This window comes from Arvicola amphibius, chromosome 6 (assembly GCF_903992535.2).
Source record: "Arvicola amphibius chromosome 6, mArvAmp1.2, whole genome shotgun sequence".
NCBI classification, from domain to species: domain Eukaryota; kingdom Metazoa; phylum Chordata; class Mammalia; order Rodentia; family Cricetidae; genus Arvicola; species Arvicola amphibius.
Window position 1 is genome coordinate 34,604,477 of NC_052052.2, and position 17,385 is coordinate 34,621,861.

General features: G+C 42.7%; 1 protein-coding gene and 1 non-coding gene across 3 annotated transcripts in view; both read right to left on the reverse strand.

Moving 5' to 3' along the window:
* LOC119817743 (phosphatidylinositol 3-kinase regulatory subunit gamma) overlaps positions 1–8,455 on the reverse strand; it is a 75,061-nt gene extending 66,606 nt beyond the window's left edge. The window contains exons 1-2 of one of the 2 annotated variants that reach the window (XM_038335142.1): positions 8,368–8,455; positions 7,419–7,528 (exon numbers count right to left, since the gene is read on the reverse strand). In XM_038335142.1, the coding sequence (XP_038191070.1) occupies positions 7,419–7,524 (106 nt within the window). In that variant the 5' untranslated portion in view covers positions 7,525–7,528; positions 8,368–8,455. Of the gene's footprint in view, positions 1–7,418; positions 7,774–8,367 lie in introns of those variants that run through there. The other variant, XM_038335143.1, reaches the window with a different exon arrangement.
* On the reverse strand, positions 193–299 carry LOC119818199. Its single transcript, XR_005286085.1, has one exon. It is a non-coding gene; the product is annotated as a U6 spliceosomal RNA (small nuclear RNA).
* Positions 8,456–17,385: the final 8,930 nt, after the last annotated feature.

The following is a 17,385-nucleotide window of genomic DNA, read 5'->3' on the forward strand; positions in this document are numbered from 1 at the left end:
GCCTCCCATTTACCCCCCTCCCCCCTCCACTCCCCCTCCCTCTCCTGTCCAGAGAGCAATAAGGGTTCCCTGCCCTGTGGGAAGTCCAAGTTCCTCCCCTCTCCATCCAGGTCTAGGAAGGTGAGCATCCAAACAGGCTAGGCCCCACCAAAGCCAGTATGCGTAGTAGGATCCAAATCCAGTGTCATTGTCAAAAATATGGAACGCTTCACAAATTTGCGTGTCATCCTTGCGCAGGGGCCATGCTAATCTTCTCTGTATCGTTCCAATTTTAGTATATGTGCTGCCGAAGCGAGCACTTGAATTAAGTATTTCTTACATTTAGTTTTATTCCACAACAGTAAATATAATTCATTAAAGCAGTGGTTGATTCTCAACCTTCCTCATGCTGCAACCCTAATATAGTTTCACCCCCAACCATAAAACTACTTCATTGCTACCCTATAACTGTAATTTTGCTACCGTTATAAATCAAAATGTATGTATCTGATATGCAGATTATCTTTTTTGCAACCCACAGGTTGAGAACAGCTAATTTAAAAACAGTGGCATATGTCTCTAATCCCAGTACTAAGGAAGTTAAGGCAGTAAGATTACCATGAGTTTAAAGACAGTCTGTGAGTTAAGTCTAGCCTATGCTATACAGACTCTTAAACAGCAAAAGCATAATATATTTAAACAGACATTCTTTGGTGCCCTCAATAATTTTTTAAGAATCAGAATACTGAGACATAAGAAACTGAGAACTTTGAGAGGAAAAGATTGGGAAAACAAATGAGGAAATTCGCACATGCTCAGCAAGTGTACTGCCTGAGTCATATCTCCAGCATGAACTACTTTTCTAGACATTACTATATTTGTATTTTTCCAAGCAATATTAACTATCAGGTCAGCAAGCTGACTCAGTGGGCAAGGCACTGTCCACTGAGGCTGACAACCTGGGTTAAAGGAGAGAACCAACTCCTAGGATTGAGTACTCTGCCTACAACATGAGCACCACAGATGCCTACATGTTCATACACACACACAACACAAACATATAAGTGTAAAAAAACCATTATCTATTGAAGAAATGTTGCTACTCTAGATATAATTTTCAAAAATTTATCTTGGTGACAACAAAAAGATCCAGAATCTTAAGAGTTCTGTCAATTTAGAAAAGGAATCATTCATTACATTTTTCAACAGTCAAAACAAAATGGGCTGGAAAGACGCCTCGGCAATGACTACTCTTGCAGAAGACCTGAGATCAATTCCTAGCACCCACATAATGGCTCAAATCTCTCTAATTCCTGGGTTCCAGAAGATTTAATGCACTTTGCTGGCCTCTTGAGTATAGGGCATGTACATGGTATAGATATACATGCTGGCCGAAATCATACACATAAAACATAAACTTTTTAAAAATTAATGTCAAAATTCAAGTATTGAGTTAATGGACCATTATCCTTAGCCTTTTATTTTTTTTCTTCCTAAGAAGGTCTAGATAAGAAACCCAAGATGGTCTTGAACTCTGGATCTTCCTGCCTAGATTACAAAGGTGTGTGCCACCAATCTCAGGCTTTATATGAGCTCTATCTACAAATGTTGTTAATGATTCTAGATTAAGCATGTATAGTTCAATCCTACGATAGCTCTTATATCAAAGATGAGGGTCTCTGAGAGCCTAGTCATGCAAGTGCTTGGTAGTAACCCCCAATTCACGTATGTACCTCAGGAATAAGCAAGATACTTATTGGTCAAATTTTGTTTGCTTATTCTGTGTGTGTCACAATTTTATTTGTTTTTTCTTTGAGAAAGGGTCTTACTATGATATGGGATTCCCCTCTGTATGCTATGAATACCATTTGTTAATAAAGAAACTGCCTTGGCCTGTTGACAGGACAGAGTTGAACTAGGCAGGGAAAACTAAACTGAATGCTGGGAGAAGGAAGGAAGAGTTTAGAGACACCATGTAGCTCCCGCCTGAGACAGACACAAGACGAAACTTATCTGGTAAGCCACAGCCACGTGACAATTATGTAGATTAATGGAGATGGGTTAAATTAAGATATAAGAGTTAGCCAGAAATACACTTAAGCTATTGACCAAACAGTATTGCAAATAATATGGTTTCTGAGTGATTATTTCAGGGCTGAGCTGCCAGGAACAAACAAGCGACCTTCTACAACATTTCTATGTACCCCTGTCTGTCCTGGAACTCCCTATATAGCTTATACTAGCCTTGAACACAAAGGTCCTCCTCTTTCTACCTCCCAAATGCTGGGAATAATAGTATGCACCACCACAACGAGCTTAATTCTTTTCTGTTTTTACATTTATTTACTTATTTAGTTTATGTGTCCCCACATGTATATGTGGACACATTTGCTACAGTGTACAAGCAGAAGTCAGAGACAACTTATGGAACTTTTCTGTTCCTACTATGTGGATCCTGAGGATCAAACCCAGGCTATCAGGCTGGACACTGTCAGCAAAAACTTCTACCTGCTGAGCCATCTTGCCAGCCCAGCCCACAACCCTAACTCTTGATACTATTTTTTCTCTTTTTTGGAGATAAATGTCATATCACACACTAGTCTCAGCTCTCTGTGTAGCTATGATCTTCCTGACAACCTCATCCTGCCTCTACCTGGAATTACAGACCTACATCACCATATCCAGTTTACCTTATGTTGGGGATCAAACCCAGGGTCTCCTATAAACCAGATAAGAACTCTAACAACCGAACTATATTTCTAACCCTAAGCTTACCATTTTGAAGGTAGTCTTACATTTTATGTAAACATTATCTCTACAGAGCTGCCAGAAAATACAGGAACATTAAAATATCAAACCCGGGCCACAAAGATGGCTCAGTGAGTAAAGTCAAGCTGCCAAGCTTGCCAACCTGAGCTTGTTGTATACTCACGGTTCTAGGAATACCAACTTTTGTAAATTGTCCTCTTTGCTACAGGTGCAACATGGCACTTCTGCTCCCACACATACACATATACACATCCATCAATCAATCAAACAATATAATTAAGTTTTCAAAAAGATATTAAGCTCCTATTTAGATTAAATTCTTTTTTTATAGGGTTTCTCAGTGTAGATCTGGCTGTCCTAGATATCTCTCTGTGTAGACCAGGCTGGCCTCAAACTCATAGAGCTCCAACTGCCTCTGCTTCCTGAGTGTTGGGATTGAAGGGGTATGCCACCACCACCCAGATGGAAGAGTTTTTAATGCAGTAACAGGTAAAAAAAAGAAAAAAAAAGAAAAAAAAACTTCTACATTTATAGTTCAGACTAAAATCAACCTAAAATACACAAAAATATTGATAATATTCCAATTAAGGGCCCTAATAAATATACTAACTCAAAAGTTAGGATGTTGCAATAGGCAAAGAATGAAGTGACCAAGGACCTGAAGCAAAAACACATAAATCTAGGAAGAAACAGTGCTCCTTAGTTATCTTATTAGCTCAACATACATTAATTGTCTTCTACTCCCAAGATCCAAAACTTCCAACCAAGTAGGAAGATAATTCCATAGATCAAAGTATACATAGGTTAATGCAGTGATATCATAAAGCATGATAAAGAAAGATTATCATAAAGCATGATAAAGAAATTCCATGTAAGAAGTACTCTAAAAGAAATGACAAAGGAAGGATATCTTCCAGCAAAGGGCAATAGGGAATATACGTTATGGAGATTAAAAAAAAGAGCATCTGATGTGAGTCTGAAACATATATAAGCTTTTGACAAATGACCATTAAGTGACTGGAAGACAAAAATCATACATTAAAGCAACAGCAAAAAAATATCTATAGAAGCTATGATGGTCTCCAGAAGAAAAATGGACTAGAAAATTAGGAAGCAAAAATAGTAGGATTTATATACAAGGGTAAGCAATCTTGTGCTTTTGTTTTTATATAGGCGAAAGAAGCAATGGGAAGGTTTTGTTTGTTTTTTCTAGATTAGCTTTCTCTATGTAGCCCAGACTGTCTTAGAACTCCCTCTGTAGACCAGGCTTTGCTTGGAACTCAGAGATCCACCTGCCTCTGCCTCCTGAGCACTGGAATTAAAGGCCTGCACCGCTGCCACCCAGTGCCAACATAAGATTTTTAAGTAAATTAGAAAATTTATCATTGTATCATTGTAGGCAAATCATCGCATAATATTTTAAGAATAAAACTGTAGACTGGGGAGTAGACAGACAGCTCATCAGTTGAGAACCTTTTTGCTCATCCAGAGGACCAGGGTTCAATTCCTAGCACCCACATCTTATAACTTATATCTGTATCTGTATCTTATAACTGTATCTCCAGTTCCAGGGAATCCAATGTCCTCTTCTGGCCTCGGAGGGTACCAGGCATGCATGTGGTACACAGATATACACCCAGGCAGAACACACACAAAAAACACTATAGACTAGACAGAACAGAAATCGGAAACCAGTAAGCTTTCACCCAGTCCAGGAAAGAGGAGGTAGGGAGGGAGGAAGGACTTTCTTTACTGTGGCAGGCTAGGAAAAAGATACATTCTGACAATCATTTCATCGAAAATTTACTCATAGTTTAACACATATTCGAAAGCCTAACCCATCACACAAAACAGAGTTGGCATTCACATTAATTCCATTAAGAAATATTCAAAAAAGGATATGAAGTTATATGGGTAAGAAAGGGGGGTTGGAACTGGGAGGAGCTGGTGGGAGATTGAATACAGTCAAAACATGCATAAATTCTAAAAGAAAAAAGTAACTATCATTGTATCTCAGTTTTGAAAAAAGAAGATGTCTTATTTAGCTGGTGTTTGTTTGTCTGTGTTGTTTTTGTTTTTCAAGATAGGGTTTCTTTGTGTAGCCTCCTGGAAGTTTTGGAACTCACTCTGTAGACCAGACTGGCCTTGAACTCAGAGACCTGACAGCCTCTGCCTCACAAATGCTGGGATGAAAGGTGTGTGATAGCACTGCCAGGTTTTTTTCAAATAATTTAAATAAAATATGATCTGGCACACACAAAAAAAATTAAAGAGAAAATGGAATGCACATGCAAAAAAAGTTTTATTCATATATACACACACACAAATACATATATATTTTTTCCCACTTTAGGCCAGATGTGATGGCTCACCCCTTTAATCCAGTACTAGGGAGGCAGAGGCAGATTGGATTTCTATTAGTTCCATGCCAGTCATCTCAAAAAAAAAAAAAAAGAACAAAAATTCACTTTATAATCAATGTTTCAACATATTTAAAAGTAGTTTCTTTTAAAATATTATTAGGAACAACCATATTCTTTAGTAAAGATGCAAAACAAAAGGTAACAATATAAACATATTTTCAATGTTCTCAATATTTAGTATACAGATTTCATTCAAGGATAGACATCTTAAAATTCAAAAGTGTACTACATTGAAAAATAAAGTTTGGGTCAGGATTTTTATACACCATATTAAAACCCACATCTCTGCATAATTTTAATAGTCAGCTTTTTGAAAAATAATTTCTGGGCCAAACACAGTGGCACATGCCTGTAATCTCGGCACTTCAGGGGATCAGATAGAAGGCATGAAAGTTTAAGAGAATAGCCTCAACCACACAGAGTTACAGGCTAGCCTGAGCTATACTGTGAGAGTCAATCTCAAAAATAAATAAAATATATATTCAGCTCAACTTGGCCAATATTTTTAATAAGATTAAAAGTTTTCAATCATTAGTGCCTTCTTCATTTTCTACCCTCCTCCCTGCCCAACTCCCCCACCCAACAAATTCCCTTTGTATGTATGGAAGACAAGATACTATATGATCCAGCATGATCCTAAGGCAATGTGCATATATAATCCTTATAAACACAGATATATGCCATTATTTACTCTCTACAGGATAGATCCCAGTGGTATGCTGGATTTCTGAACACATGAATGACAAATGTATCTGACAGAAGCAATGCTTAACCATTGAGGGAAACAAAGGGGAAAACACACACAATAGATGGGTGGTAAATCTTAGAAACTTTACAAAACACTGAAGAGCTGCATGTGGATTACAACAACAATTACAGAAGTAAAACAAGACAGTCCTAAAACAAAGGAAAAGAGAAAAATTCTTAGTGATAATTTAGGCTTCCCAAAGAAGGGTGGTTCAGTATTCATATTAGTTTTTAAGGCATGATTTAACCCTATCACTAATTTTTAAAGAAAGTAATTCTCCATTGACAAGGACACAAGAAATAATTACTACATACCTTCTACGAGACATTTATACTTCATTATACTTGCATGGACTCCATTCTTTTCAAACGTTTCCAAAAATACAAAGTCTTATAGTAAGCAAGGTTCCCTAATGACAAACACATTATTCTGTAGGCTTAACTATAACCCATTTTTAAAAAACAACGAATTCATCCTCAGTAAACACAAGGAATCACAAAGGCCCTCTGGTTATTCAAAATCATTACATAAAGCACTGTCGGTAACTGCAAAGAAGGTTTGAGTATCTGACAGCTATAATAACCTTAAATGAGGCACACTTTAAAGAACAAAAACAACTTTTCATTTCCCTTTCTTTTTCCTTCCCTATAGGAGACACAAAATAACTCTAATGGCCTCAGACAAAGCTCTCAAATAAAATATATTTATATATACATTTCAAATGTACACGTACAGCAACCTGTCACTCACACACACACACACACACACACACACTCACAGGAAAGAGAAAGGTTCTTTATTTTTAAGAGTCAAAATTATATCAATTCTGACACCCAAATTAAGTTAAATCACCATAAATTAATTAACGAGTAACAAATCACTGCATGCAGACCTAAGAGATTATATGCACAGACCGAAAAGAACCTCAGACTAAGGCCATGAATGAATAAAACCACCTAATCCCTGAAAATCACTAACCGGCATTTGGTTTCTGTGAGAGAAACACGGAGTCTTAAAATGAATAATCACAAAGGCAACTCCGTTTCTGAAGTTGCCCAAGGTAAAACACAACGAACCAAACCAGACCACTGCATTAAAATATAAGCTTTAAGGAGTTCCCACAAAGGGAAAGACTGTCTTCATGAATGGATTATAAAACATCCCTTGCAGGTAGAAATTTTGAATTATTTTTTTTTTAAAAAGTGGAGGGCAGTCAAAACCCTGAATGACATGCAAAGGCAAAACCAAAAACGGCTTTCCTCCCTCCCCCCCCACTCCAGTCCCCCCACCCCCACCTTATCGGGACAATGGGATCAGGGTCCTAACTGCAAACTTTAAAGGTATAAACCGAAGCAGTTTTACTGCGGCTTTAACTGCAATCTGCCCCTCATCTCAAACCTGGCGCACCCAGGAACATTTCTGGCCTGAAACCATCACCAGGGTTTTGTTAAGCACAAATCAGACCCGTCCAAAGAAATAAAAAGTTTGCTCCCAAATACCTGGAGGATCCATTTCAATATAAAATATCAGTTCTGTCGAATAGGGCATCATCACCTCCCTCCAGTCTGCGTCATCGCGGTCCATACTCCACACCGTATTGTACATCGCGCTGTCAGGGGCAGGTCGTCAGGAAATATATAGAAAGCATATATATTTTTTATCTGATGTTTTAAAATCTAAATATATAAATTTGCTAAAGGTCCAAACGGAAATGTACTTCGGGGTTTCCAACGGCCAGTACAAGTCCAGTCAACTACTGGGACGAGGACAAGGTCCTCCCCCTCTCTCCTCCTACAAGCACCCAACAAAATGCCCCGAACTTTCAAGCTACGGGGTTTTACCTCAGAGGGTTACAGAGAGGCTCGAAAAGCAGAGAGCAGTGGTGTTAAAAAAAAAAAAAAAAAGCCGCTCCCCGAAAAATCCTTCCTAGACAATCGCTCTCCAAAGGGAAAAGCTCCCTACCGCCTCCTAATCTTTCAGCGGAAGCCACTTTTGTGTCCTTCGGAGGAGAGAGAATGGGAGAGGAGGGAAAAAAGAACGCGTTGGGAGAAAGCTGGAGAAGTGACAAAGGCTTGAAAGGGGGTGGGGGGCCTGAGTTCAAGTTTCGGGGTCCCCCTGGTCTGCAGAGAGCGATTCCCTCTGGGACTGGGACTCGGGCTCTGCTCGCCTCAGGCTGGGAACCCAAGCTCCCGCAGCTTCGGGATGACGACCCGCCGGAGAGTCCAGGGAGCTCGGCTGTGAGCTCGGCTGTGCGCGGGTAGCAGAGATAACCCCGTCAGCGCCGGCTCCCTTCACGCTCTGTCGGGGCTCCAACCACTTGAGTTTCATTTTAACTGCGCGGAGGGGACCTCCTCCCCCGCCCTCCCTCCCCACCCCCGCTGGGGCGCCACCCAACCGCACGGGGCAGGGAGAACGGCCGGCGGCACGACCGTCCTCTCCTCGCCGTACCATCTTGACGTGCGACGATTGTCAAGTGCCCGGGAAAGAATGACGCCTACAGCCCTCCACTCCGACTCTGCACTCTCCCCGTCCCCGTGTCAGGCGCTCCTCTTTAGTCGACCTTTGTCTCTTCCCCCTGCCTCCCTCCGAATGGTACAGCCCGGGCGCTGGCCGCTCGCCAGGAGCCAGAGCCGGGCGCACGCGAGCTCGGCCCGGAGAAGGGGGGCGGACGGTGATTGGCTGCTCGCGGTTGCCGGAGCCCGAGCCTGCGTCTTTTGTCTGCCCTGCTCCAGCTGAGGAGCGGTGACGGCTGCGCGCCCCGAGCGGGCCAATCAGAAGGAAGCCGGCGCCGGCCGGTAAGGCGGCGATTGGTCGGACCTCAGTTACTAAGCGGGACAAAGGCAGAAGGGGAAAAGAAAAGAGGAGGAAGAGGTGGGGTTGTGGAGAAAGAAAGAAGGCGCAAACGGCGGTTACTGACAGGCTGGGCGAGCGCTCGGGGGCTCGAGCTGCCCGGAGACTGGTGGGGCTCCCGCTGTGGCTCGGTCCGCCCGGACTAGTGACGAGGGGGAGGACGGGCTGACGCTAGGCTCTTCTGCCTGGAGACTGGGCGGACTGACGAGGGGGAGGGGAGCGCTGGTAGCGGGGCGTGCTGTCACTTGGCTGGGCGCACACTCTCCAGCTCCATTGAAAGTCTCAGAGTTCCTCCTCACAAACCTCTTCACCTTGCTGCGTTCGCCCGCCCCAACCCCTGTGTTAAATCGTCAGATACAGCAAAGGTCGCCATGCCCACTTGCATGATTGTACCTGTCCAGACAAGGTGCCCATCGCCCCCCGCAACTCCCTGCGGGTTTCTGAACGTTGGGCATTTCTTGGGGAGTCATTTTGCCCCTACTCTGCTTCCCACTGAAGGACTTTTGAACCCAGAGTAACTCAACGCTCAAGTAAATAGTGAGGCATCTCAGAAAGTCCTCCAGTTCTAGTACTCCTAAATTTTTTCTGGAATTACTGTGAGTTTGTGATTTCTGAGATAAATCACAGGTGTTGGACTCTCTCGCCAAAAAACCGCTACTCCTGTTTCCCTGACAGACCCCTTTCCTCACATGCAGTCCCCTTCCTCCAGGCTTAAAGCTCCGAGACCAACTTCAGTATAAAAATGCTGAACATTTCCGTGCATTGCAGAAATAGCTAATTAACTTGCCGGGGAACGCTGAATAGCTAACCTGTGCCTGGAATTGCCGTCCTGCTCTACAATACAGTCTGAGGAGGCCAAAAACTGCAGTTTCCTCTTTACACCGGAGTAACAAAGCCCATTGTGTTTGAGTTGACAACCTGATTTAAGCCCTAGCAAAACCTACCCTGAGTAGCTCTGTGTATTGGTTAGCCTCTGGAACAGTCACCACTTTTCATTCTCGTGAGGTGGTTCTGCTTGTCTTCAAAGTGTTTTGAGTTAGGCCAGCCTTGGTGACTCACGCCTTTAGTCCCAGCACTCTGGAGATTGGAGGCAGGTGGATCTCTGAGTGTGAGACCAGCCTGATCTACAGAGCGAGTTCCAGGACAGCCAGGGCTACATAGAGAAACTCTCCAAAAAACAAAACAACAAAAAGAAGTCCTGCGTTGAGAAAGGCCCAAGAAACAGTCAAAATCAAAATGTGTACAGACTAGATACAAAGCAAGGGGATAAAGAATCCAGAAAATACAGACAGGGTTAAGTTTTAAAGGAAACAAATTTCAAAAGCACTCGAGAAGAATCCTCAAGATGCTTACTTCTATCTTGCCAGTTGAAATGTATTTCAAAAGCTAGAGCAGCTCTGGGGCAGGGCTCATTAATTTTAATCTCCTGAACTGCTCCTTCAGGTAGAAGATGTTGGAAGATCAACTCTAATTTGTGGCTGACTTCCCAGCAGCCTCTACTTCACCATATCTGAGTGCCAAAAGTACTCACATTTGATAACTCCAAAGGCAGAACAGTCAGTGAAGGGCAGGTTGGTGTATTTTGTTCAAAGGTATCCATGCGCATTCTCAAAGGAAATGAAAACGAAGGGACAAAAGTGTGGGAAAGATAACAGCAGCTGTTCCCTGGACCACTTTTCATCGGGTAGTGATGGGGTTTCCGTTTCTAAAGTACAGAAGAATCACCCAGGCCTTCCCCATACCTGAAGTCTAGGGGGATGGAGTGACAAAGTAGCACAGTGCAAGACAAGTGGTCCAGGTTGATACATGGCATAAAGCAGGTGTGCCAGGCAGGTTTATGTCAACGTGAAATGGCTAAAGACATCTAAGAGAAGGAACCAATTAAGAAAATGACTTCGACAGGTGGTGGTGGTGGGTGCACGCCTTTATTCCCAGATCTTGGGAGGCAGAGTTAGAGGTCAGCCTGATCTACAGAGCGAGTTCCAATACAGCCAGGACTGTTACATAGAGAAACCTTGTCTCAGAAAACCAAAAGAGAAAGAAAGAAAGAAAGAAAGAAAGAAAGAAAGAAAGAAAGAAAGAAAGAGGGAGGGAGGGAGGGAGGGAGGGAGGGAGGGAGGGAAAAAAGGAAAGAGATGGAGAGATGGGGGTAGAGGAGAGAGAGGGGAGGAGAGAGAGAGAGAGAGAGAGAGAGAGAGAGAGAGAGAGAGAGAGAGATGCTTTCATAAGCTTTGTAGGCAAACCTGTAGGGCATTTTCTTAATTCGTGATTGATGTGGAAAGGCCCAGCCCATTGTTGGTGATGTCATCTCTGGGCTGGTGGTCCTGGGTTCTATAGAAACCAGTCTGAGCCGGGCGATGGTGGCGCACGCCTTTAATCCCAGCACTCGGGAGGCAGAGGCAGGCGGATCTCTGTGAGTTCGAGACCAGCCTGGTCTACAAGAGCTAGTTCCAGGACAGGCTCCAAAGCCACAGAGAAACCCTGTCTCGAAAAACCAAAAAAAAAAAAAGAAACCAGTCTGAGCAAACCAGGTTGAACAAGCCATTAAGCACCACTCCACTCCTCCATGGGCTCTGCATCAGCTCTTGCCTCCAGGTTCCTGCCCTGCTTTAGTTCCTGCTCTCACTGCTTTTGATTATTAACTGATATATGGAACTGTGAGTGAAATAAACCCTTTCCTCCCCTAGTTGCTTTTGATCATGCTGTTTCATCACAGCAATAGTAACCCTAAGACATCAATGATTCAACCTTGCCACCAAAAACTGTATGATTCAAAACTCTAACTTAAATAGATAGACTGTCGAATAGACTTCCAAGGAATGAGTGGCACAAGGGGCCACAGTGATGTCCAGGAACAGTACATTCCCTTTAAGATGCTCAAATCAGTGTCCTACTGTGGTGGGAAGTGCCTATCACATGATGCTGGCTTTTCTTTCAGTTGAGAAACAGAATCAGTGTTCTGATTGCTTGTCATTTAACTGCCTCTGGCTCTTTGGCAAAGAGAACATGTTAGCTCTGGTGTCCTGGACCACTTCCATACTGGAGGATTATATTTGGCCTGAGTGTGGATTAAATTCAGCTTTAAGCGCTCAAACTCCTGGGTCACAACCTGCTACTTTGGGAGGTTTTTTCTTTTTTTACCTCCCTCTTTTCTTCAATTTAAATTAGCCTTAGGTAAATCACAAAATCTAACTGCTTTTGTTTACATATTTAAAATAGAAGATTGCCATTGGATTTATGCAAGCTACTTAATTTATTGTGGAATACTCTGAGAATGAAAAAAAATGCCACTTAATAATTAAAATAGTAGCTTTCTAAACTCCAGATAGCTAGGATGCCTTTTTTTTTTTTACCCTGGTATGGTTTTATTATGAAATTATTCAAATATGCTCCATTCCCCCACCCATATTTCAGAAATGGATGAAAATTTTCTTCTGTGCTCTGAATATAGTGTATGATCTCAGAGTTCTCTGTGGCAAAAGACTCTGCCTGGAACTCAGCCAAAAGTTATTCGTGATTAAAGGTGCCATCTGAACACAAAATATTTTTTTAAGCTTGGCAAAATGAAAGTGTACCTTTTTCCTGTAGTCATTGGCTTTAACATGAAGACTGACTTTAGCCTTTGAGGAAGAATTCCCCTGGCCTCACTTTCCTTCCCCCCCCCACCCCCATCACCTTCCCTTGACCATTTATCTCCTGAGACCCAGTCCATGTAGCCAAATAAATTCACTTAATAAACGGAAAGCAAAGAAACACTCAAAATTATCAGTTACAGCTTCTAAGGCTTCCCTAAGTCACGTGCTTTTGGATGGAAGAGTTTCCCTTATATTGCAAAAAGAGCAACATTAGTAGCTCTTTTAGAAAAGATATTTCACCTGGGAATTGATAGACATCTCTTGAGATAGCTATGCCTAAAATTCTGAATGTCATCTCTTTTATATAGCATTTGCAATATTTTTACTTCCCCTCATCTTTTCTTAACACTTGGATAGTCATGAAAGAGTTAATCATATCAGCCTAAGGCACCAAGAAACGATGACAGTAGATGAATGAGGAGCTTTATAGAAATGGCATTTGTTCAAATGTTGATGAAGTCCTGGGCTTAGCGAGCTTATACACATCAGCACATGATGGAGGTCTGCTCTGCCACATTCTCCCACCTTGAGTTCTCCTTCAGCTTTAAGGAACATAAAAGTACATGTCTCTGTAGCCTGACATGTCCATCTCTTTTAATATCTGTTCTTCTAGCAACACAGAGCCACCTGGATGATATGTATGCTGCTTCTACAAATGTCCTCTCCAACAAGGCAACAGATTTCAGCTTGGTGCTCACCAGGAGATGGAGCAAATGAGATCCAAACAATAGTCCAAGCTGTTTTGCTAGGGCAGGGCACAAACAGGGCAAGCAGCTGGTGAGCTCTGTTACCTCATTTAATCTCCATAACCCTGGGGAAGAGGGTTGCATTTTTATTCTCATTTTACAGATGAGGAAATTGAGACCCAAATCAGCGAAGGAACTTAGTAACAAAGCTGACACTAGAGCCCCAGGTCTCCACTACAGGTTCATTGCCTTTTCTGTGACATCACAGTCTCACCTCTTTATTCAGTGAGCAAATGTTTTTACCTAGAGATATAAAAAATGAGTAAGGAGGACCCGCTAACATTGAGTTCTCCAGACTCATAGAGGAAGGCCAGCAAAGGAATAAACAATGGCAGGCATGGAAAGTGAGATTGGCAGGGTGCTGCGGGAGCTTCAGAGAAGTGAAGACCAGGGGCTAACCTAACCTACCTGACGCTGCCACCCTTTCATCCAGTTCCTCATGTGTGCCGACCCCCACCATAGTTATTTTCACTGCTACTCCATAACTGTAATCTCACTACTGTTATGAATCATAATGTAAATATCCCATCTTCAGGATGTCTGACATGCGACCCCATGAAACGATCATTCAACTCCCCCAAAGGGGCTGTGACCCACAGGTTGAGAACTGCTGATGTAGCCACATAAGCAAGTAAGTAGAAGTTTCCCAGGAGACATACTATTTGAGACTGGATTTTTACAGACTTGAACTTTTTACATACATGGTTTAAACATGAGGTCTCTTTATTTCTGTTTCTCTGATACATACTATTAATTTCAAGCCTGAAAAAGATTTGTTGAGGGGCTGGCGAGACGGCTTAGCAGTAAAAAGAGCACTGGCTACTCTTACAGAAGACCAAGGTTCCATCCCCAGCACCTCATGGTGGCTCACAACTGTCTGTACCTCCAGTTCAAGGGGATCTGATGCCCTTTTCTGGCTTCCACAGGCACCAGGTGTGCACATGGTGCACAGACATACACACAGGTAAAGCACTCAAATACATAAAATAAATAATTATAAAATATATCTTAAGTGGTAGGTGTGTGTCTTTAGTCACAGCACTCGGGAGACAGTACAGAAACAGACAGATCTCTGAGTTAGCCTAGCCTGGTCCAGGACAGTCAGATATATATCTTTTAAAAGTTTTCACTGAAAAAGCTAACCCAGATTGCAGCTTGCCAGAATCCTTTAATTTTTGTTTTGTTCTATATTGTTTACACAGGGTAAGGTCTCATGTAGCCCAGTTAACTTCCAATTTATGGTACAGCCAAGGATGACTTTGGATGTCTGACCTTTCACCCTTCTCTTCCTCAATGCTAAGATGACAGGCATGTGCCACTATACCTGGTTGTAGTCTGGGGACCTAACCTGGGACTTTCTACATACTACGAAAGTGTCCTACCCCTTGAGCTCTGTCCTCAGTCCCCAGACTCCCTCAATCTTAAATCATATTTAAATAGCTTCTTCCTAATCTTCATGCCTTCTTTAGTCCATACACCACGCAGCTAGAGTGATGGCACTAAATAAGAAATAAATCCCAAGATATAGCATAACACAGGTAAGGTTCTGGGCTTAATCTCCAGCACTGGGGAAAAACAAAACCAAACCTATATGCCATTCCTTTACTTAACTCAGGTGGTTTCTCTTGCCTTCTAGAAAACTGTTTTTTTAGCCTAGCATTCAGGCCTTTGATGCTCTAGCTCCCACCAACCTCTCTAGTCTCTTCTCATAGTTCTTCCTGTCTTCTATCAATAATAGGCCTACTGTATAGTGAATTTCTCAAGGGTGGAGTACAAGAACATTCTCAGCTACATAGTGAGTTCAAGGTCAGCCTGGACTAAATGAGACCCTGTCTCAAAAATAAAAGAATTGACTATAGTGAAGTACTTGCCGTTCTTGGAACAGTAAAAAATTATCCTCCATATGATATACTGCATTATAAAGCAGTAAAGTTCCCTTTCTTTGCAATTATTCTTAAGACCACAATGGTGGTGCATACCTTTAATCCCAGCACTCGGGAGGCAGGGGCAGGTGGGTCTCTGTGAGTTCGAGGCCAGCCTGGTCTACAGAACGAGTTCCAGGATGGACTGGCTCCATAGCTACTGAGAAACCTTGTCTTGAAAAAAAAAAGAAAAGAAAACAAGGACTGTGTTCACATCAGCCCCTCTGCACAGCCTTGGGCTATATGTTAAAGCATGTGTTGTTAGACATACCTCACTCTCCAACATTCTTAAAATTTTCCTGGGGCTGAGAGATGGCTCAGCAGCTGAAAGCTTCGGCGACTCTTCCAGGGACTCCACCTTTGATTCCCAGCACCGACAGGGTGGCTCACAACTGATTGTAACTCTAGTTCCAGGGGACCCGATGCCCTCTTCTGGTTTCTGTGAGCACCAGGAATGCACATGGTACACAGACATACATGCAGGAATAACATCCATAAACACAAACTAATATTTTGTTTTCTTTCTTTGTGTGTGTGTGGTGGGGGGGGGGGGATAGTTTTGAGACATGGCTTTTCTGTAATAGCCCTGGCTGTCCTGGAACTCACTTTGTAGACCAAGCTGGCCTCGAACTCACAGAGATCCACCTGCCTCTGCCTCCTGAGTGCTAGGATTAAAGGTGTGCACCATGACACCCAGCTTTAATTTATCTTTTAAGAGAGAAAGGGGAGAAGAAGGGAGGGAGGAAAAGAAGGAGAACATGAGAGAGGAGGGAGAGGAGAGAGAGAGAGAGAGAGAGAGAGAGAGAGAGAGAGAGAGAGAGAGAGAGAGCGCGAGCCTGCAGTGGTGGTGCAGGCCCTTAATCCCAGCACTCAAGAGGCCGAGGCAGGAAGATGTCTGAGTTCAAGGACAGCCAAGACTACTCAGAGAAATTTAGTTTCAAAAAATATTTTTTAAAAATAATAATTTTCTGTGGGTAGACAGCACATCCTCGAGTCATCCATGACCGCGCTGAGTGGCCAGCACATGTTCTAAATACATTCTCCAAGGAGGTTCTAGAGCGTTCTAGGTTCAGATTACCCTAGTAATTCTTTCAGTAGCTCCTCAGCTGATTCCTGGTGTATTTGAAAGGACGAAAAGAAAAAGAGAAAAGGAGTTGCAGTTCTTTGGTAACAGGAACCAGGAGAGATACCGTGACCTTCTCCCACTGGCTGCCTCCAGGGTTTTCCCTGCAGACACTCAGTTCCGCCACCCTTCTATTTTATCAGCTGTGAATTGTTTGAAAAATTCCAAGCGGTTTGTAGAAAATTCAGGAAGTTCAGCAGCTAGAAAAGGAATTGGTTTCATTTTTCAACCCTGCTCATTTCTGAAACGTAACTCCATATAGGGCCTTAAAGTTAGCTCACTTCCTGCAGTCATCATTGCAGTATTCCGAACGATTTGTAGTCTGTGCCACCTTCCTAGGATGTACGTAACTGCACTAAAAGCCACGGGTCTCAGATTCGGGATCCATTTTATATGTTTCATTGCTTGAGGATAAAATCAGCCCAGCTTTCTCACTGGACAATCCAAGTTTAAAAATGGCTATGGCAGTTTTCTTGGCAGGCTGTGAGAAAATCTCAAGTGGTGGATTAAACAAGCCTTTGCTATCTCCGCAGCCATCGCTACAGGGCATTGTCCTGGAGATCTGCGGAGGTGAGGTAGCTTCCAGGGCTGAACGTTGGTCATTGAGAGGGTGGGAAGAGGGTGAGTGGTTTCTAGCATTTATTGCTCTTGCAGATTCCCAGCACCCAGTGGTAGCTCACAGCCATCTTCGACTGTAGTTATAGGGTATCTAGCGCCCTCTTCTGTCCAGTGATGTCCATACGTGCAGTCAAAACATTTAAACACAAAGTTAAGTAAATAGCTGGGTGGTGGTGGCGCATGCCTTTCAATCCCAGCACTCGGGAGGCAGAGGCAGGTGGATCTTTGTCAGTTCGAGGCCAGCCTGGTCTACAAGAAATAGTTTCGGGACAGGCTCCAAAGCTATAGAGAAACCTTCTCGAATAAAAATAAATTTGAGTAAGTAAACCTTTTTTTTTCTAGACAGGGTTTCTCTGTGTAACAGTTCTGTCTATCCTGACATAAATAAATCTAAATAAATAAGATTTTTTTAAAGATCTCTGAGTAAGAAAACGTACAAGGAATATAAAGTTTGGTCAGCCAGGTGTGGTGGCACACGCTTTTAAATTAATCCCAGCAGTTGGGAGGCAGAGGCAGTTGTATCTCTGTGAGTTCGAAGACACCCTAGTCTACAGATTGAGTTCCAGGACAGC